Below are 20853 nucleotides of genomic sequence, written 5' to 3'. Positions count from 1 at the left end.
TTCTGCCGCGGACGTCGTTTCGGGAAGAGGTCCTCGGAAGGGCAGGGCGGGCGGCGGCTCCCGCGGGTCCCGGCTGCCACCGTGCGACCGGCGCTCCAACACAAACCCGGCACGTCTCCCGCCGGAGGAAAACAAACGAAAGCCAACATCCTAAACAAATCGGTTGCGCTATGCAGCGTAACCATGCGCTCTGCTTTCCTTCTTCTTGGTCTTTATTCTGTGGGAGGGTGGATGATGTTTCTGGCTAGGTAAAGACTCAGAATCAGTCTGGTGGGGAAGCACAGGTATTATCTACAGGACTCATTTGCTTCAGGGCTTTTCTGTTGGGGCTTTCATCACTATGTCTGCCAGCTTTGTGAAGAGTAATGAGTATTTTTTGCAGTTTGTCTGGAATCTGATATGGTGTTACTCACTCTGAAACAGAAGGGGGAAGTGAGGCATAAGGAAATTAAAGGCATCAATTGCCAAGAATAATCAACTAATTTTAGGTACTGAATTAGTGAAATCTGATTGATTCTCTTTTTACCCACTTACTCAGATATCACTTTACATATTCAAGGCACCAATTCTTGCCAGCAGCTGCATCTCTGAACGCTCCAGTTCTGCTGATGAGTTTGAAAATGCTTCTCAAGTACCCAAAAAAGGGCTCACCTATGTGAGTCATGAGCAGGATGTGGTAATACAGAATTATAGAAACTTGTATCCGAGTGATCCGCTCATTACAGCACTAGCAATCTATATTTTGTTTCCATGAATCTCCCCCATCCACAGGAGGCCACATTTCAGTGCACTGGTAAGTCACTAATGCCTGCTTGTTAATACAGTAGATCAAAATTACCAGGAAGGCTGAGCAATCAGCAATATGTTAAATGTACACAGTATGTTAATTGTTCCTGTGTTTTCCCCATTACTCTCTCAGTGCAGCATTTTCTTTCTTTTCAGCTCTAACAACTCTACAGCACTTGGGTTAGCCCAGGGCTACTGCAGAAAACAGCTCTGCTGTACCGTGCACAATTCAGGAACTGATCACCTGGAGTAAGAAAAAAATAAGCGAGGCTGGTTCTCTTTTGCAGCTACTAAAGCAGAAATGAGTCTTACAAACAATGCCTTACTCTCCAGTTTTATCCCTGACAGTAATATTTTCTTCAAAAGGATGATATATAAAAATAAATATTTATTCCAGGTGCGCATACACACAGTGCACTCAAAAAGACTCTTTCTGAAGTCTTGGTGGAGAAAAACTGTATCTGTAGGACTGCATTTTCAGGAGACACAAAATAGTTAGAGGATTGATTATTTTTCATTTGAAGTTTAAGACAGGATTCTGGCATGGTGCTGGCCTCTTTTCACACATAGATGCTGCCCATATTAAAGACACACTGTAGTGTACAGGTAAGTTTCTGTAGGAGGTAGGTACCTAATCAGCCTTGATGACCATATTGAATTGCCTAAAATTAACTGAAAACTCCTCATAAATAGTACTTTCCTCCACTTATGTTAAGTCACATGACATTCCAGAGCAGAAATGAGAGGGATCATGAAAATTCAGAGAGCAAGATAAGCAAGTCTTCCACAGCATCATCCATAAGTTGCTGAATTTCTCATTCAGTTTTCTGCTAGTTTTCTTCATGTCAATTCCCTACCAAAAAAATAAAAAAAACCAAACCAAAACAAACAAACCCCCCCCAAAAACCAACAAAACCAAAACAACAACAAAAATTGACTTCCACTCATCAGTTTTCCATGTGAAAAAATTCCTGTGCTGCTGACTTTGAGAAAGTCTTCTCGGCAGGAATTCCAGACCACCAACAACTTACTCAAGGAAATCAGAGAATAAGTTAATACCACTGCTTCATGTTTCATAGCCCCCTGTCCATGGAAAATCTCCCAGCATGCACAGGCTCAGTGAAGAGGTAACTGTAATGGAGAAACCAGATGTTTGCGGAAAAACCACATTTTAATATTAAATGCTCTTAAGGGTTTTTCACATGCCTGAAATATTAAAACTGCCTACACTGGTAGACTTTTGATGAGCAGGGAACAGCTGAAGCCCTCATTGTTTCATGCATAGAACACTGCATATATTTGATTTTGGCAGTTTTGTTGTTTTGTGAGATCTTAAATGGATTAGATTAGAAATTAAAAGTTGTACAAGTCAGATGCTGCAGGTTCTCAAAAATGAATAGAAAACTGTTATATAACAGGAAAAGGAAGACATGAGCTTCTCTGTAGTGGAGGAAAAATTTACACCAACTTGCTTAGGTTTAATTCATCTCACAGTGCACATTAGGAATAAGGCATCCAAGGATTAAATGGAAAAGGTCGTTACAATGAAATGATGCATTGTGTCCTCAGAGGATAACAGTAAGGCATGGCCACATTGCCATTCTACCAACAAAATCTGGAATTGAAAATGCATGATCAGAATATGTGCTTTTACTAGGGCTTTTTCTTAACACCCAGACAAATTAGATACCTAAAGCACTCTTACATTCATAAAGGAGTAAAGTGGATTGGGCTAAGGAGGTTGGAGCTATTAATTTTTTTTTTTCAGTTTGCCACAGTGGTTCCAAACTGCTTGGCAATGAAATGTGATAGAAGACTATGCTTAATATCCTCTGTCTTTGTCTGAAGTGTCCAACAAGGTGATGGCCATTGCTCTGGCTTTGTAATGTTTGGTTCAATGCAATGGTCTTCTCTCAGCTCAGACTCAAGTTTACCATCTGCTGATTCTTGGTCTTTGCAGGCTGCAGGTGGAATCTGTACAGCAGACACGACATCTCTTTTGTAGGCATTTATTTCTTTCTCAGCAGAAGAGTCTGCTTGGCTTGAATTATTAGTTCTTCCAGATAAGCCAATACAGTCATGGTCAAAAACTACTGCACCTTGTAGAATGTCATGGTTGCCTGTAAAAGGAAAGTAGCCATTAGTTCAGATCTCTGAAGCCATACCTGAAATGCTAGTGAGGTGCTAACTTACTTTTCAAGGCAATTTCCAAACGAGGACAAGAATGTTTGAGTGACAGTAAACTGATTATGTGAATTTCCCAGTTTCACTGAGGATCAAATGTTTGGCATCTCGTTACATCCACAAAATAATCCCTGGGATGATCCACATTTAGAGCTTTTCTTAGCTAAGTCAATGATTAGCTTTATGTCTATCTTAGTCACCTACTGAACTAATGCTTTAATACAACTACTAACTTGAATAAATGGACATGTAGATTCTTTCATTTTGTGCATGCACATGGATAAATGTGGTTTCTTCATGCTCTCACTGGAAAATCTTAGTTCAACACACAACAGGCTTCCTTAAACCATAAAAAGTTTAAGAAGTAAATAAAGTAGGCAAGTAAAAAAAAAAAAAAAAAACCAAAGCAAAAAACCCCAAAATCTATCCCAGCCAAGACCAAGACAGTCACTTCCTGAAAAAAAGAATTCTACGTTTACACACTGCTTCTGCAGTACTCAGCTGTAAACATATTAGGCTCTAATGCTACAAAGACCACTACTTTCAGCTTTTCATACAGTGACACAATTTACCAAAAGTTATTGTGATAGCTGTTCATTACCTATATGATTGATATGCATGTGACTTCCTCCTCATGCATCAGCAAAATTTAAGGAGGAACCAGAAGGCACAGAGTGATCATCCAAAAAAAAGTAGAGGCCTCATGACATGAGATGAAATCTGTATCTTAGCTACAAAATCTACAACTGATGACTGACAAAAATATTTCAGCTCGTTACATGGAATTCCAGAATTAGTTTCAGCATTGTGAATCTCTCACCTTTAAGAGGTGATGGAAGAAATTAACATCTAAATGTAGTTTATCTATTTACAACAATGAAAGTTTGACCACATGTGCCAACAGTGTGGGAATTATTTTGCTCTTCAAGAATTCTGAAGTACAAAGCAGCTTGTTCTGTGACAGAAGTCTGTGACAGACTTCTGTATACCAAGTACTTAATTTTTTTGGAAATGCCTCTGGTGACTCAAAGACAGCATGAGCAGAGAAGAAACAGCTGCCACTGTTTGATTTGCAAAGTGGTATGCTGAAAATTTAAGACCAAGAGCAGAAGTTGATTATCCAAATCTCTGGAAATTTCTAGCCATCCTACCACAGAGCATGACAATTCTATTTACTCTTGTAAGAGAAATGCTGACTTCTTTAATAGGACAATTTAAAATAAACTATTCCAAAATCAGTTCCCTGATGTAGTCTTTCTATTTTAAGGCTTTAGAAGACACTCCAATGTTGTAAAAAAAAAAAAAAAAGACTTTCCATTGCATAAGCAAAATTAACGTGACTCCTGCCTACACCAAAATAGAGTAAGAAAATGCTCCTTGAATACAGGTCAGCCTGCCTATACTTCTAGCATATTCTTATACTTTTGTCAGCCAGCACAAATAGATACAAGCCAATGATTGGAAGCAACTTTAACAGAGGCTATTTTTAAAAAGACTTTGAACATTATTCATGAGCTCTGTTCCATGCTCTGCATAGTTTGACGTCACACACACTCACTAGCTTACTTAGCTTTACACTACTGTGTGTCTAATATAACTCTCACTGGTTACTGAATGATACCTTTTCATTCTAATAACCTAACACCACAAGAGTGAAGTTAAAAAAACCAAAACAAAAAACCCAACTCTTTTTACATATATGAAAATACAAACTTAAAAACTATTATTATTAAAAACCTTTTTCACTGGACCCTCTTACATATGGCTTGAGGTGAGACATCTTGATGGGTCTTTTCAGCCTGGATCCTGTAGAATCTCTTAATATTGCACAGCCAATTTTCTGTGATGTAATCCATTATACAAGGACCAATCCATTCCGACTGGAAACGCCCATCTTTCCACCAGTTTTTTCTTTGCCTGAGGACTTCATGATCAACTTTAAGTTAAAGAGTATTTAATTGTTTTGACTTCCTTTTTTACTGTAATTTTGGTTCTGATTTTTTTTTTTCCATCTGGAGTTTTTTTATCTGCCCACAGAAAGATAAAAGTGAGTTATTTTTTTTTCCAAAAGTAATCATGGAATTTTGTAGCACTGGTTAACAGCGCTTAAACATGACATTGAGTGGTTTTGGATGTGTGTAGTTTGTAATTATGTGGGACTGACGAGTGATGAAGAAATTGCTTTTATCTTCATAAATCACTACTCCATAGGCAATAGTTTTCTACTTCTCCATTCCACCCTCCAAGTCAGACACAATAAACTTCTGACAATAGGTCTCTTTTAAGGTTACTCCCTCCAAATACATACATGTTACACTGAAATTAAGGGATCACAGGGGAAGGAAAACAAACTAAAAACCAACACCCAACCCCCCACATTATTTTAAAAGGTTACTTATACTTTATACCTCAGAACTTTTCACCTTTATCTTCAATCTTCTTACTAGTAAAATTCAAATATATAACATTTACCTGGCAACCTGAGGTTTTGTCTTCTTCCAGCGCTTGACTGAATTTTTTAGTTGCTTCAAATATTTTGGCAAAACTACTGTATTCTCCTTCCACACAATATATTCATGGGCTCAACAACACGTGGATTATGGCTGAACATTTGGAAATATGGAGTGTTTTGATTTGGCTCCTATTTATATGGGGACCAAAAGCAAGGAAATTTAGCATACAGCTTTGCCGACATTTTGGAGGACTTCAGTCAAAAGAAGAAGAATCTTCACATACCAAATGTGTCAAATTGAAAGCATAGGCTATAGCAGATAAGTGTTCATCCCAATCATTTGGATGGTCTATGTTTCCTTCTTGTTAAGGAAAGTTTTGATTGTACTGGAATTTTTTTCATTTACGTCATGTGTCTGAGGATAAGACAATGCAATTTGCTTCATTCCAAACAGTGCAAACAGTTCTTCATTTATCTTCAAAACAAGAAGAACACAATTAGTGAACATTTCTCCTGTTTTGTATCCCATTTCAAGCAAAAAAACCCTCAGATTTCTACCTCTTTGGTTGACATGATGGTGACTGGGAAAAATCCTGCATACATATTGGCACAGAACACACCAGGACTGTGAATGAGAGCTAAAGCATTAAGTACGGCTTAGGAGCCAGTGACTGATGGTTCCTAACCACATTTTTGTCACTTAACTTGATCTGTCATTACCTCCATGTCACAATCTGATGACTTCATCTCTTAGAGGAACAAAGTGTGGTAAATCCTTCATAATCACTATAAGCCAACTTCAAAAATACCCTTAGCTATTGCTATCCTGGGCAAAATGGATGAAAGACATACATCAGAATGCAGTGTACAAATTTATGCCAATTCAAGTAAGTGACAAAACCTGCATTATGACGGCCAGGAGATAATTACACTGTGCTCTTTTTACAAAGAATAAAAAGTCCTAGTAAACATTGCATAGCATTACAACTGCAAATAATTGGTTTGACATTTTTTATATTGTGCAGACATCTTTACTTTTTCAAATAAAGAGAAAAAATACTAAAGTCTTTCTGAAAAAAATTCTAAAATTCAAATCTAATATAAGGGAAAATGTATTTTTCTTGAGGGGAAAAAAACAACAACAAAAAACCGATTAACTAGCCATGTAAATAATTACCTGATAAACAACCTCCTTCCCCTGATCAACAGGCATCTTTTGAGGGGGCCCATATAAGAAAAACACATTTATGATTGCCTTAGCAATTTCAGCTGCTGAAGTGTCATGCAGTGGTAAGGTAACAGTCCATCTTGTAAACAAATCTGTCATAATTATGATGTGTTTGTGACGTCTGTTGGTAACACTGAAAGGTCCCATTAGTTCTAGAGTGACTGCTGTCCATGGGTCCTGTGCTTTGATAGGGTGTATTTTGGGCACTCTGGTGGCTATGTTCTTTGCCACCTGGCAATGCTGGCAAGCATGCACCTAGAGAAGACATCAGGGAAGGTGTTAGCAATGAAAAGTGATGGTGAGGTGATGACAACATCAGAATCACAGATCTCCACTATCTCTCTGTAAATCAGGTCAGACTAGGCAATGCAAAACAAATTTATCGCTTTTCTTACAATTTTTTACCCTTAGATTTTTCAGAAATAGCATAAAACCAAAATAAACCCAAACAATACTGAAATCCAGGAAAGGGACATGTAAAAGAACTCATAGCTGAATTCTCTCCATTCTGAAAGCACTGTGCTCTTTCAAGTCCACAGTACAAATTTTAAAATCCATTACTATCTGTAAATAATAAAGGAAGTAGGAAGCAACTGGGAATGAAAGGAAGTCCCAATCACTCCCCTTTTGGCTCATCTATGTATGCTGTGACTGAAAAACACTGGAAGTATACATTATCTCCCATGCACAACAATTTAATCTATGGGATAGAGAACCTTCATCCAATCTAAACTGAAAGGAAAGACTCATTTTCATGTCATGTAACAGTTACACATGAACTCAAAGTATTCACATGGGGCAGCAAGCCGATAGCAACAGTAATTTGGCCTTAAACTATTTACATAGTTTCCTGAACAGTCAAATTCTGCTAGGGGTTCCTGCGCCTGTATCTTTGGGTGGAGGAGAAGAAACTTTCCCAAGCTTTGATGTGTTTAACTATGTCCTGAACACAACTTACTGTAAAGCAGAGACACCATTTTCATATTCTTATCTGCTAGCAGCTACTCTGGTCACACATTCTTGTGATAGCCCATTGCATCCTAACAAAAATACGTGAGAGTCCTTGCACAAGAAATCTCTCTCAGGGACTGGATGTGCCCTGCCTACCAAAAGAGATTATGGCTCCCCACCACACCATAGTGGTGCACAAGCCAGCAGCAGAAGAGTAAAATGTAGTAAAAGAGCAAAAAAGAAACACCAAGATGACCAGCTGAGTGTGATTGCAAGCTTACATTTCCTTCTTGTGAAACAGGCTGGGCACTTGCTGTACCAAAGTTCACAGGATTACCAAACATTTGTAACAGACTACATAAAGTATCCTGTAGCTATGAAGCCATGCCCACTGCTTGACATCATTTGTTACAGAGGTCCAGTAGTAACTGGACTCCACTAAAGTCAGTGTCCTTGCTATACCGTGATGAGTGCCAGCAGCATTTTTGTGGCATTTCTCGAGGACTTTTTTCTTCTCTTCATCTTAAACAATTACCAGGCGCATTTGTTTTCTGTCTTTTCCAACACAGAACAACTTGTTTTCTGAAAGAAGTACCAGCAAATTATAAGCAAGTGCTTTGTCTTCTGTTTGGTTTACTAAACTACTGAGCATGACTCGGAAAAGAATTTATTACAGTAAGTTCACTTTTGTAAACATAGCTTTTTGTTTACAAACATTCCAATTATGTCCTCCAAAGAGCCATTAGCTCAGGCATGTTTATTATCTGGACACAAGGAGTTACAAGTGCAAGTCAGAATGCAAACAGCATTCCCATAGGAAATCTGACTGAAACATAAACTAGCACTGGGGCTGGAAAGGGGAGGTAGGAGTGTTGAAACTGTTGTTTGTGAAGCTGTTGAGTGCCTGCCAGCAACCTGACATCGATAGTCAAAGATTTAACTCCTCCCTGCCTTCTCTCTACACAACACTGGCAGTTTTGATGGGATTGTGACAGTACAGCAGACTACAATGGCTCATAGAGGCTCAAATATCTCCCAGGGCTGAAATAAAGTCGGGAAGGGCCTGCAGGCTCTCGGGTGACTGAAGGCAAAATTGTCCTTGTACTTCTGCCAGTCATCCCCCACACTGGATGGAGCATTCCTTGTCTCTAGCTGCTTCTTCTTCTGTAATCCTTTCAGTTATGGACTGCAATGACTACAGATTTCTACAGTATAAAAAGGATAAAAAATGAGGTTTGGCTTTTATATAGATAAATAAACCTGTCGTGGAATGAACTAAAGCAGATTGAGCTTCCATTTCTACAAACATCCTGTTACATATTAACCAGGGATTTGCAGAGCATTTGTCTCATAGAGAATGCTTATTAAAATCACAGAATGCTGCAGAGCAAGATCTCATTTTTTTAATATTAGCAAATCTTCACCTTAATGTCCAATTTTAGCATAATTTGAGAGAAAAGTTTTACCGTTGAAAACAAGTTTTTTGGCAGCTCTCCTGATTCCACTTCTTTCACTTGATAATGTTGTGGGATGATATTCCCCTGTTCGCCTGTAGTATGCAATCTGCTTCAAGTGAAGCCCACCACTTTTTCCACCAGGAACCATTGCCAATCTGAACAAAATGGACAGAATTTATTAGATAAATTGTCAGAGAAGGACATCATCAAGCTTTTACTTATTTCTGTGTAGCTCAGAGCTACATATCCTGGTTATGTGGCCTCTAAGAAGAGATTACACCATCCACTGTCAACTTTAGCAACAAGGAGCACTGCTTGAAACAATAATTCTGTTCTAAACAGAGCTGGTTTTGTCAAACTATACTTTAAAATTTCCACACAATGGAGGCTTCTACCGCATTCATTGGACAGGCAAAGGAAATGGTATCAGAGAGAAAGAAATGGTTCTTCTCATTCTTGGAAACCTCTCAAATTTGGTTGTGCTTGAGATAGTCCAAAGATCCATCTTAGCTGAGAGAAATGTACATAGCTAAATAGAAAAAAAACCCAACTTCCCAGAGAAAAATGAATGGAAAGTTATTTTTTTACTAATTAATCAGACAATTATATTTTGAAATTCCAAACCAGACTCTGCATGTGAGGTAACAATTCATTCCTTGACACAAGCTGACTTCCCTGATAACATTAATAAGCAATAATGTCATTAGTAAGATGGGCCACTGATAAAGAACCTGTTTGGGTTTAGCAAGAATAGCATCAAAATAATTATGTAATAATGAAAATTGAAATATTGACAGACAGGAGAATTGATGCAGCCTCTACATCATTTGTGGTTTGCTTTTTTCCCCAAATCTTTTCCAGCAGCATAGAAAAGGCAGCAGTTTAATCCTGCTTTCACCAATGTCTGCAGGAGCAGGAGCAAGCTTGGGGTCATCCATGTCATAATTTCATAGTGAACACCGGTTATCCACAGCATTAAGTAAATTTATTTCTCATCCTGCCACTGTTCCAATGCCAGACATTATGTAGCCTGCTAAAAAGAGTAATTAGTTTGTCTTCCACATGTGATAAGTGGCTTATAATTATGGGGAAGTGACAGTATCCAGTCACTCTGGAATGAACATCATCTCATGATGCGGTGATGCTATTTGAGAACAAAATGTGTAGGACAAGATGTCTATTTTTCAATTTATAGATTCTGACCTACTTTTACTATGCTGGTGGTGGGAAGGAGGCAAAGACCTCTTAGGAGTGATTATGCCTTTCATTGCATCCTTTCCTCCCAGAAAATAAAATGCTGTATGCCACTTTTGGAACCTGCACCCTGAGCTAAGCACTGCTGTTAGCAATGGCAAACACATGACAGGAACTTCCCATTCAAAATGTGACAAGGCTTTTGCCTCACTGAATGCTTCATTTTATACAAGCAAGAGCTGGTTTATCAAAACAAGCCAAGTCTCTCGTCATACAACTTTAGTGCCTTAAAGTAAAATTTTCATACCTGACAGAACTAACACAGATGTGCTTCCCAACACCACGACCTCCCTCACCTGTGAAAAAAGACAGTGCTTCAGAACAGGGAAGGAGAGGAGCCAGAACACAGGACTGTTCTGACACTGCAGTTTCCTGTAAATTTACATCTGACAACACGTGCCAAACCATCCCACCGAACCGGTAAATTGGATAACTAACAGCAGAAAAGGAGGTGAGGCTGCCATGAAGCAAATTCATGTTTCTGTTGTTTAAAAGAAGTCAATTAACTAGTATTTCTGACAGTAAAAGAACACTGGTGAAGGGCCATCAAAACATCCTATCTGCCAGGGGCACATGTTCCAGTTTTACTCAGGGGCTTCCTCAAGGCCAGTCCTGCACTTGAGTTACCTGAAGGCAAAACCAGCCCAGTATGACCTGCTACTCAACCACAGGGATGATGGATTCCTTTGGCTTGACACAGACTTTCACACGTGGGAAGAAAAGATCTAACAGCACAATCTTTATTTTTCCAGCACTTTTGAAACTTGCCTGAAGTAGCGAATATTCTCCATGGATCCCAAAACTGCCCACTTTAATAAAATGGAGCTGCACAGGAACAACATCCTTCTAACCAGGACCACAGCATGCACTTCTGCTAAGCAGACAGGCTGTCCACATTTCTGCAATGGCAGTTTCTCTTACAAGCATCTTGAAGAGCTTACATAAGCCAATGAAAGAAGAATGGGCTATGTAGCACCCACATACATTAATTTAATAGGATCCTGATCCAGCAAACTGTTAAGCACTTAAGTCTGCTGGACTGCGGCCTAATATGAGCTTCCTTCCTGAATATTTAATTTCTTATGCCCCTACTAACCTTTTCCCCCTCTACCTAATTTACTTTGTTTGGCCTACACCTAAAAAATGCCAAATAAAACAGCCCTGAAAAGAACAATTTATAAAATCTTCTGGTTTTCTTATTTATTCATATAATTAATATGCTGTATCTCAATAATGCATCTGGTAGTCTAAAAATCAAAGACATAAAATCAGCTATCCATTTTTTTAGTACATTAGAAGCTCAAAAAGTGTACACTAGAAGTATTTTAGCAAAGAGAATGAAACTTTCATATAATCAGTGGTCTTTTAGCTTCAGCAGCTTAGCCAAAATAGTCACACCTGCTAAAACTGAACTATTTCATCCTTTAATGCCCATTTTCTCCTACAGACAAACACAATCCTAACTGCAAAACTATTCTTGCAGTCCAGATTTTGACCAATTCCCCTACCTCTGACTGCTGTTCTTATAAGAAACAGGGATTGCCTGTGGAGCCCTGAATCACAGTCACAGAATGGTTCGGCTTGGGATGGACTTTAAAGATCACCAACTTCCAAACTGCTGCCAGCTTCAGGGACACCTTCCACTAGATGAGATCCCCCAGAGCCCCAAACCCACTGGGTTCGAACACTTCCAGGAACGGGACAGGCAAAGCTTTTCTGGGCAGCCAGTCCTAGTGCCTCACCATCCTCTCACTAAAGATTCTTTTTCCTAATATCTGCTCTAAACTTGTTCTCTTTCTTCGAATGCATTCCCCCTTGCCGTATCAGTCAGCATATCTTCATGTAAGAAGTCCCGCTCCTCTTCCCTTAAAGCTGTCACCAGTACACGGCTTCAAAACACCGCTTTTCTAACCCACGTCCTTCAAAAAATGTGTAAATCAGATTGACAGACTCACACAGTCCTCCCCGGGTTTGCAAGGTGCGACAGAGGGCAGCCTATGAGGCTGAGTGGGTAGGCACGCCAGGTCGCGTCTTGCCGCCCGCGGTAGCGCCAGGCGCCATCCAGAATTCCACAGATTCCTCTCGGGACGGCGCCCCCGCATCCCTCCCGCCCACAGCACTACACATCCCAGGGTGCATCGCGCCTGCGCAGGGCATGCCGGGAGCGGCGGGCGCGAGTGACCATCCCCTAGGCCTCGCACCCCGCGCATGCACGAAGCGACGCCAACGCGAACTTTTTGCTTCCCGCCGCTCTCTCGGCCCGGCAGGCACACCCGCGAACATCCGCCTTGCCGCGGGCACGCACCTGCTCCGGCAGAGGTACCGGCAAGGCCCGTTGCGGGGACCACAGTTTCCGGGCCAGCCCCAGCCCCAGCGGCGCCCCGAGACTTTTGCGGCGCCCCCGGAAGTGGCGGGAGGGAGAGGAGGGGGCGGGGCGGCGGCGGTGCCGCCTCCTGAGGGAGCTGCGGGGCCGCCGCGGGCAGGTGAGGCGGCTGTTCCCTTCTTCCTTTCCTGCTTTTCCCGCCTTTCCTTTCTTCCTATTCCTGGCCCGACCGGGACGCAGGTAGGCAGCGCGGTGGCTGAGGCGAGCGGGAGTTGCGCCGAGAAGCGGTGTCGCAGTGGGCGGGCGGCGGCCCCGCAGCGGAGCGTGCGGTGGGCAGAGCCCCGCGGGCTCCCCCGCCTGCTCCTCGGGCACGCCCAAGGCTGCTGCGGCGGGCACGGCCCATGTGTGCGGTCAGCGCTTTGTCTCTGGGTCGTTCTGCTCTCGGACAGGGTTTCGCTGAAGCAGCGGCGGCGCCGCGCGCCGGGTGTGTGAGGTTGCGGTGTGTGCGGTGCTGTCCGTATCAGGTGAAGCGTTTTGGTGCAGATGAACACGGGATTAAAGGTGGCGTGTGCCTAAACGGGGATGGGGAGGGAAGTGATGGAGCATCTCTTGGAGCTCTGCGTTTGGAGCGCTCTGTTAGCATCCCAAAAACTGGTGATAAATTCAGTATGAAATAAGTTGTAGCAAGGGAGATGGCTATCTGTAATCAAAGTGGGGGGGAAGGACCAGTAGGAGCCCCGAAGGTGAGAATTGATTACATGTCAAGAGCAGAGATGAGAGAGATGTAAAGACTATGTGTCCTGTTTTACATTTATCTTTATTTTCCTGGTGTTTTCCAGAATGTGGGAACTTTATAGAGTATTGGTAGGCTTTGAAAATGCTGGGGGTTTGGCACTGCGATTGCTTCCATGTAGTTAGTCATAAACAGGAAGACTGGGGGATATCTGTATCATAACCACAAGGAAATAAGTAGTTTTCTTTCTCATACAAACTTCTTCTGCTACTGGTGTACCTTTACAGCCGTTTGTTACGGTGGTTTTGGATTGTTGTATTGCTCTTTTTAAGTGCTGTTTCCCTCTGATCTGTTTAGTCTGTATCTTTCCAACTTTTCTGCATCCCTTCTGTATCATCTTTGTACTCAAAGTAGCAAGCCGAGGCTTGCTATTTTTTTCTTTGGAGAATCAGAATTCTTGATGAATCTGTCTTTGTCTTGGTGAACAAGGTTTGATTCAATCAGTAACAAAACTATTCTTGATATGTAACACTTTTTTATGGTATATGGTGACCTTTGTTACCATTTTTTTAGCCTATTTCTTGTCTGTTATGGTTCAATATGTGAGAAATTCGAATTTTTATATTTATTGGCTTGTCTTGTTTGTCTTATTCTTTCTATGGAAGAAAGTTTCACCCTTCTGGCAGTTGTGATTAAAACAGATCAAGCCTCCAGAGGCTGAGCCAAATGAACTTGGGTACAGATTTTTTTTTGCAAAACCTGTCATCTCTACAAAGCTGAATTAAAGTTCTTTGTGAGAACCTGGAGAAACTGTTTTGACATCTGTGAGTGGGATTTTAAAAATTTTGGAAGCCAGCCTTCCTGAAATATTCAAACTTGTCTCAGATATAAATGACTTTATGTGATATGTTTGACAGAGTATGATTTAGAAAGGAGCTTGGAGGTTAATGAATGTGAAGGTTATCTATATCTATCTATCATTAAAACACATGCCAGGTACCAGTTTGTGTAGTTTGCCAGTTTAAAATAACACTGCCTTACTGTGTGGAAGATAAGAGAATGATATTTAATAGATGGATTTTTCTAGACTTCTAAGGCTGTTTTAACGCTTGTGTTAAGGGATAGTAATGGTTTATTTTACAGTTTCTACCAGAGAGTTGAAATATGCCTGTGATACTGCAATATTTGAAGATAAAACTCAGTTTTGCTTGTGCTGAAAAGTTACTCTTCTGCTAGGGAAAAATAAGTTCTGCAAGGCAAAGAACTTGGTCAGGAAAAGACCCATTGAAAAGTTATTTCGCTTTAGGTTTGGTAATTCAAAATTACTGAAAATACTTTGTCTAACTAACTATATAATTGCTGGGAGAAAAGGTAGACATGGGGAAATCAGCCAAGTAGTTTGAAAACTGGAACAGTTGTGCTTTGAGATTAGAAATCTTATTTTTGAACAACCTAGAAGGCATGTATTTCCTTGCTGCAAAGCTGGCCTCTCAACAGACTTCTGGCTTACATGGCTCTTCTCAGTTTTCTGTTGCTAAGATACTGTAATACAGATGATCAGACTCAGTGTTACTTTTGGTACAATATTTTTTTGGTACAAATACTCTTGGAAAATAATAGGGGTCCCCAGAAAAAGACTTAGGCAACTGAAGCTTATTAGCTACTTTATCTATACAGAGTTTAGAGAAATGTTAGGTACTCCTGAGCAGAGTTCCAGTAGGAAATGCCAGTAAGGTGGGTATTTCTAGATTCCTGATGCTTGAGAGTGGGTGCTTGGAAGTGTCTCATTGGTGAGATTTGGCAGACTAAGGACTGTCTTCTGCTTGGAATGCTGAATCAGCAACACTGATTCCCTCTCCTGTAAAAAGCAATCCAGAGGCCACCTTAAAAAAAAAGAATAAAGAAAAAACCCAAAACCAATGGCAAAACAAATAAACAAAACACAAAAATCCACTTAGTGGTGAGGAGAGACAGTGAAAGGATTATAATAGCCTTGTGGTTAGAACAGTTGAATGAAACAGGACAAATACTATCTCTGTTCTCTCCTGTATCAGAGGATTCAGCTCCCTGTTTTCTGTTAATCAGAAGTGTGTCCTAACCACCAAGCTGAAAAGTGTGTGGGTAAAAACATCTGCATGTGTACGTTACTACTGAAGATGGAGTATGAGTAACAGTGCATAGGTTTTTTTCCCCAGAAGACAAATTCATTGGCCACCTGGGGCTTACTAAGCAGAATCATGGAGCAGATCCTCCAGGGCACTTGGAAGATAAGAAGGTGATGGATGACAGCCAATGTGACTTCACTAAGGCAATTTTGACAAATTTAGTGGCCTTCTATGAGCACCTTCCAGTAAGTAACAGGAGACTGACTACGAGAAAGCTGGAGAGGGACTATTTACAAAGGTCTGTAGTGATAGGACCAGGAGAAATGACTTTCAGGATGAGGAATGAGAGATTTAGATAAAATATTTAGAAATTCTTTGCTGAGGGAGTGGTGAGGTACTGGCACACATTATCCAAAGAAGTGGATGCCCCATCCCTGGATATCTTCAAGGCCAGGTTGGATCAAGCTTGGAGCAATTTAGTCTAGTGGAATGTTCCCTGCCCCTGGTAGGGGTTTCGGGATCTTTGGGGACCCTTTGAACCAAAACCATTCTCTGATTCTTTAATATACAATGACACATTTTTTACATAGATTTTCTAATGTATTAATTTATTCATCCATAAAGAACCACTTGAGCACTTAATATGATCTCCAGAGTAAAAGAGGGCTCCATCCTGGAATAGCATTCCTGTCCCTGTGTCTGCTCCATGGGCTACAGCTCCTGCGAGGTGCACAGACTCTCTGTGGGCTACACCTTATTTCAGGGTATATCCACTGCCTCCAGTGTGGGGTTCCCTATGGGCTGCAGGTGGATCTCTGTTCCACTGCGGGCCTCCGTGGGCCTACAGGGGCACAGCCTGCTTTGCAGTGGGCTGTCAGGAAATCTCTAAGTGCCTGGAGCACTTCCTACATGTCCTTCTTCAATGACTTTGGGGTCTGCAGAGTTGTTTCTCTCAGTTATTGTCACCCCCTCAGCTGTTGTGCAATGTTCTTTACCCTTTCCTAAATACCTTACAGCAGAGGCATCACCAGCGTGGCCAAGGGACTCAGCTTTGGGCAGCACCAGGTCCATCTTGGAGCTGACTGGAACTGGCTCTGGCTGACATGGGGACAGCTTCTGGTGTCTTTCACTCCTGCAGCCCACTCACCACCAGAACCTTACCAGGGAATCCCAATGCAGGCACTTACCTGGCAAGGAAGACTCCTTTTATTCTTGAGAAGGTTTTTTCAGGTGTCTGTATGGTGAACCTGGAAGGTGGATAGTCTCTTTTTGCAATGGGAGCTGCTGTAGTTTTTCTGGTGGAGTAATGCACAAACTGCTATATAGTAATGCTTCTGGAACATTGTAAAAAATATCTGCAGTGCTCTCACAGACAGAAAGAATTTAACATGTTTATAGTCGTCATAGATCTATCTTTTTATCTTGTCATTGCATAGATATTTTCATGTGGCAGTCTGAGAGCTGTGCTTGGCTTGTAGGCAGTATTGGCATCTGGCTAAAAGCAACGCATAAAGCCTGCTTTTCATCTTTTCTCAAGATTCTTGTCATGATTAGGGAATATGTTAGCATATTGTGAAATCTAGAGCTCAGTGTTTGTTTGATGCAAGATTGGAGCAGGTGACTTAGTTCTTGTAAAGCTGTGTGATGTAGTCTTTATAATACTCTTTTTTTCTTTGTTACCTTTTTTTAGCCTATTTCTTGTCTGTTATTTTGCACATCAATGGAGTTTCTTGCCTGATGTTACTGAGATGCAGAGCTGAGTTACTGAAGATGATGATAAACTTCGTAAGGCTATTGAAGTTAGTATTTGCTGAAGGGAGACAGAGGTTTTTCTCAGCTTCACATACTATACTTGGACCTTATAAATTCCAGTACTTATTTAAAACCCTTGTATCCCCTTCAATTTTCATGATTATTGTTTGATTATTTATTGATTGATTTGTTTCTTTGTGAGTTTTGTTTTTGTTGGAGTTTGGTTGGTTAGTTTGTTTAGATTGTTTAGGTTTGTGGTTTTGTTACTGTGTAAAAATTATCAGGCAGTAGCTATAACATTATTTGTGTTTAAGAGATGCTGGGATAGAGCTGCTCAGTTTTTCAAATTTAGTCCATCTCAGTAATGTGCAGACAGCTAGTGCTCAGCACCTCACAGGCTGCGTGTGGGGAACAGAGCAACATCTGTATGTAAATGATAATTTTTTTTTATTATTGATTACATGACACAGGAGAAATTTTCTGTTTGAATTCTGTCCAGTTTTAAATTGGAGAGAAGATGTATCTCTTGCTCTGTAAGGTACAGCAATAAACCAGTCATATATTTACTGGCAGCATTGTCTTCAGCAGCTTCTGTGTTTGCCATCCTTTCCCTCTTTTTCTGCTTTTTGACTGTCCCGTCACTTCTTTCTTCCTGGTTGTTTGTTAGGCTTGAAAAAATGGTGTTGTTGAGTATGGGTTCTTGTTAGTAGTTCTAAAGTCTCACATTTAAGTTTGAAGTATTATCAGCTTTTTTTGAATCATCTGTAGAAAGGTGTCACACATGCACGGAGAGCTCTTGGGCTTGCAGTGCTCAGTGCTCTCAGCTGTCAGACTCCACTGGTCCTGTCTTCTTCCTGTCTGTCCTCTGCTTTCACCTTTTTTCCTCTTCATGCTTTCTTTCTTGCGTCACCAGCAACCCAACAAATTGTTTGTCTTTGGTGGTTTCTTGCACCATAAATCATATTGCAGAATTTGAGTTTTGAAACAGGTAAAATGCCTTGGCAGGAGTCAGGCAAACATTTTCACTGTTAAATGTACTGTTAATGAAAATAGTGGTTCTAGCAGGAAGATATTGAAAACCTTTGGTCAACTTGAGACCATCTGAAAAATTGCTATTAACATTATTTTTGTTTTAAGAGTGTATTTAAATTGTTGGAAGCTGAAAAGGGATGCAGTTGGAATATGCCTATAGCATGAAAAAAGTGAAACTTATTTAAAAGTGTCCTGGGATGAGTTTATGATGCTTGTAATCCCCATTTGTCTGTTTAGCCCAGAAATAAGTTTTGCACCTTTAAGATTGGTTCTGAGAGTGAAGTGGGGGAGAGGAGAAGTGTGCAGTTTGTTTTCAGGCACTGCACTCACTCCTCCACATTCCTGCTCCTGGACTGTGCTGTCTGTGGACGGACAGACAGCAGGACAGAGCTCTCCTTTGCTTTTAGTTTTTAGCTAGCTAAAAGAAGCTTAGGGGGAAGTTCCCTGGACTGTGGTTTTTTATTTCTTGGACCTGCTTAAACCTGCTCTGGGCTGAAAACCCAGAAGAGCACCGGGAACTGCTACCTGTGACCCACTGGGCTGGGCCTGGGCCGTGGCATTTCCAGCGCTGGAGTGGCTGATAAGAAACTGAGTGAGCTGAGCTACAGCCCACCAAGGGAACTTTCTGAGTTTGTCATCTCTTCAGAGCGGTGAGAGGTTTTATTGTTTAATATTGTTCTTTCTTTTTTTTGTGCTGGTGAATGCTTTGCCTGTTAAATAAACAGTTTTTTCTACTTTTCTCCAAAGAAGTCTTTTCCCAAACCAGTTCGGGGAAGGGCCACTTGAGTTTGCTTTCTAGAGGAATGCCTTTGGAGGTTTTCTCCCAAATTTGCCCCAAACCAGGACAAAAAGGAGCAGTATGGCAGTAGAGGACAGGGCAGTGGTCTGTTTTGTTGCTATTATGAATATATATGTGCAGAGTCATGTAACAGATGAGCACTACTTATGATTCTTTGTTACTTGTTTGTAAATTCCACAATGTAAACTGTTTTGATATAATGGCATTTTAAAAAGTTGTCTTACCGAGTGATTGGTAATTTAAAGATATTTTGTAACTATTGCATGATGTGTTGTCTTTTTTTCTTGAGATAACAGATAAGAAGCACTTTTACTATAGTACTGTTCAATTAGTGTGAAGTATAGAAAGTGTATGTTTGCTCTTCTGATGGCTGCAGAGGCACAGAAGACAATCTGGTGAAATGCTTCTGTTTGTACAGGATTTGGATATATTCTTATTAGTATTCAAAATGTGAGTGTTAAAACTTCGAGCCCCTTTTTCATGGCTGCTCAGACCACTGCTGCTGTGTTGAGCTGATTTGTTGCTGTAAGTTATTATAATAGTAATATTTATTGTGGCCAAGTAAATATGAGAAACATCAGGGCTGGATTCCTGAGCTCCTGAAGCATATGGAATGGGGTCAGGAAAATTGTGGATATATCTTTTAACACAGTGAGGACTAGGTTTTGGCTTATTCCTTCAGAATATTCTGTGGAATTCCTTCGACAAGAATATTCTTATGGAAATTGAGAGATGTTCCATTGGAAGAAAAATTTGTAGAACACCACTGGAGTAAACACAGAACTTGGAATGCAGGGCACAGACTATCAAAATCTCTGATTTTATTTATCTCTGAATTTTATCCCTTTTTGGGATTTTTATTTCTTGGGGGTTTTTTTGTGCTTTTGGCCAGGACACATCACGTTGCAGACAGACCACACATTTGGTTGAAAGTCTTTTTAAGAACAGCAGTACATTTCTCAGCAAAAAAAGAACATTTTTAATCTATAAGCTGTGAAAGAGAAGACTTGTGTAACAGATGAGGTTTAAACAGAACATAGTGTAGTTAATTTTACCTGGAGATGTCATAGCACAGTGGGAGATGGCTGCCTGGATGTTATTGATGCTATCTCTTTGGAAATAGATCAGTGTATGTTCCAACACAAAGCTTTGGGTTTTGTCTTGCTTACAGTGCAGTTGTTCATGGCTAAGTACATAATTGTCTAATATTCACTGTCTAATGAGACTAATGAAAATTTAACATAAAGCAAATCTGCCCCTTGTATTTCTGCTGCTGCTCAATACAGAAAAATGGTGCTGGGAAGACTCTTACGTGCTCAAGGGGCAGCAAGATGGAATTCTGTGTAGGGCACCCTGTACTTGAAGTTTCTTTGGTCAGCTTAATAACAGTATTTCTGAAGCAGGAAGACAGCTCCAACTTCTTGCTTTGCCATTTATTATTTCTTCTTGGCATACAGCTAGAGAACCATGTGTTAATTCAAGCGTGATCTTACTGCATTTTTGATGTCACATAACTGTAGTTGGTGTTTGGGAGACTTGTGTAAGTTGTTCACTGTAGTCGCAGTCACTTAGTAGTTCTCTTTGCTTGTCCTTTTTATTGACTTATTTTTATTTCAAATGCCACAAGAAAGAAGGGGAGATCTCAATTTTTATTGTAGGATATGAGGGGAAAGAATTTTAATTCCCATCTCTGAAAGCATTAATTAAAAAAAATAGATAATTTATTAAATATATCCTGACATGAATTTATGGTAATGACAGTAGCTTACAGTATCTGCTGTCAGGGAGCTAAACTGG

At 40.5% G+C, this 20853-nt stretch overlaps 2 protein-coding genes across 19 annotated transcripts in view; one reads left to right on the top strand and one right to left on the bottom strand.

Moving 5' to 3' along the window:
• Positions 1-1896: 1896 nt before the first annotated feature.
• On the bottom strand, positions 1897-12393 carry GIN1 (gypsy retrotransposon integrase 1). The gene is given in 12 exon segments (XM_030968114.1): positions 1897-2906; positions 4708-4804; positions 4806-4997; positions 5443-5535; positions 5537-5611; positions 5707-5772; positions 5775-5897; positions 6600-6905; positions 7990-8183; positions 9068-9213; positions 10560-10608; positions 12270-12393. Coding segments are annotated over 10 exon segments (1641 nt in total). The 5' UTR covers positions 9207-9213; positions 10560-10608; positions 12270-12393; the 3' UTR covers positions 1897-2550.
• A 109-nt stretch (positions 12394-12502) lies between these two features.
• Positions 12503-20853, top strand: part of PPIP5K2 (diphosphoinositol pentakisphosphate kinase 2) — a 48693-nt gene continuing 40342 nt past the window's right edge. For 9 of the 18 annotated variants that reach the window (XM_030968113.1, XM_030968111.1, XM_030968110.1 and 6 more), the window contains exon 1: positions 12503-12631. The gene's annotated coding sequence lies outside the window, so the exon portion shown is untranslated. Of the gene's footprint in view, positions 12632-12728; positions 12796-12834; positions 12876-12928; positions 13160-13182; positions 18908-20853 lie in introns of those variants that run through there. The other 9 variants (XM_030968100.1, XM_030968102.1, XM_030968099.1 and 6 more) reach the window with 7 other exon arrangements.

This window comes from Camarhynchus parvulus, chromosome Z (genome assembly GCF_901933205.1).
Source record: "Camarhynchus parvulus chromosome Z, STF_HiC, whole genome shotgun sequence".
Lineage (NCBI taxonomy): Eukaryota > Metazoa > Chordata > Aves > Passeriformes > Thraupidae > Camarhynchus > Camarhynchus parvulus.
Note: the sequence above shows the minus strand (reverse complement) of the source record. Positions and strands in the feature narration are given on the sequence as shown.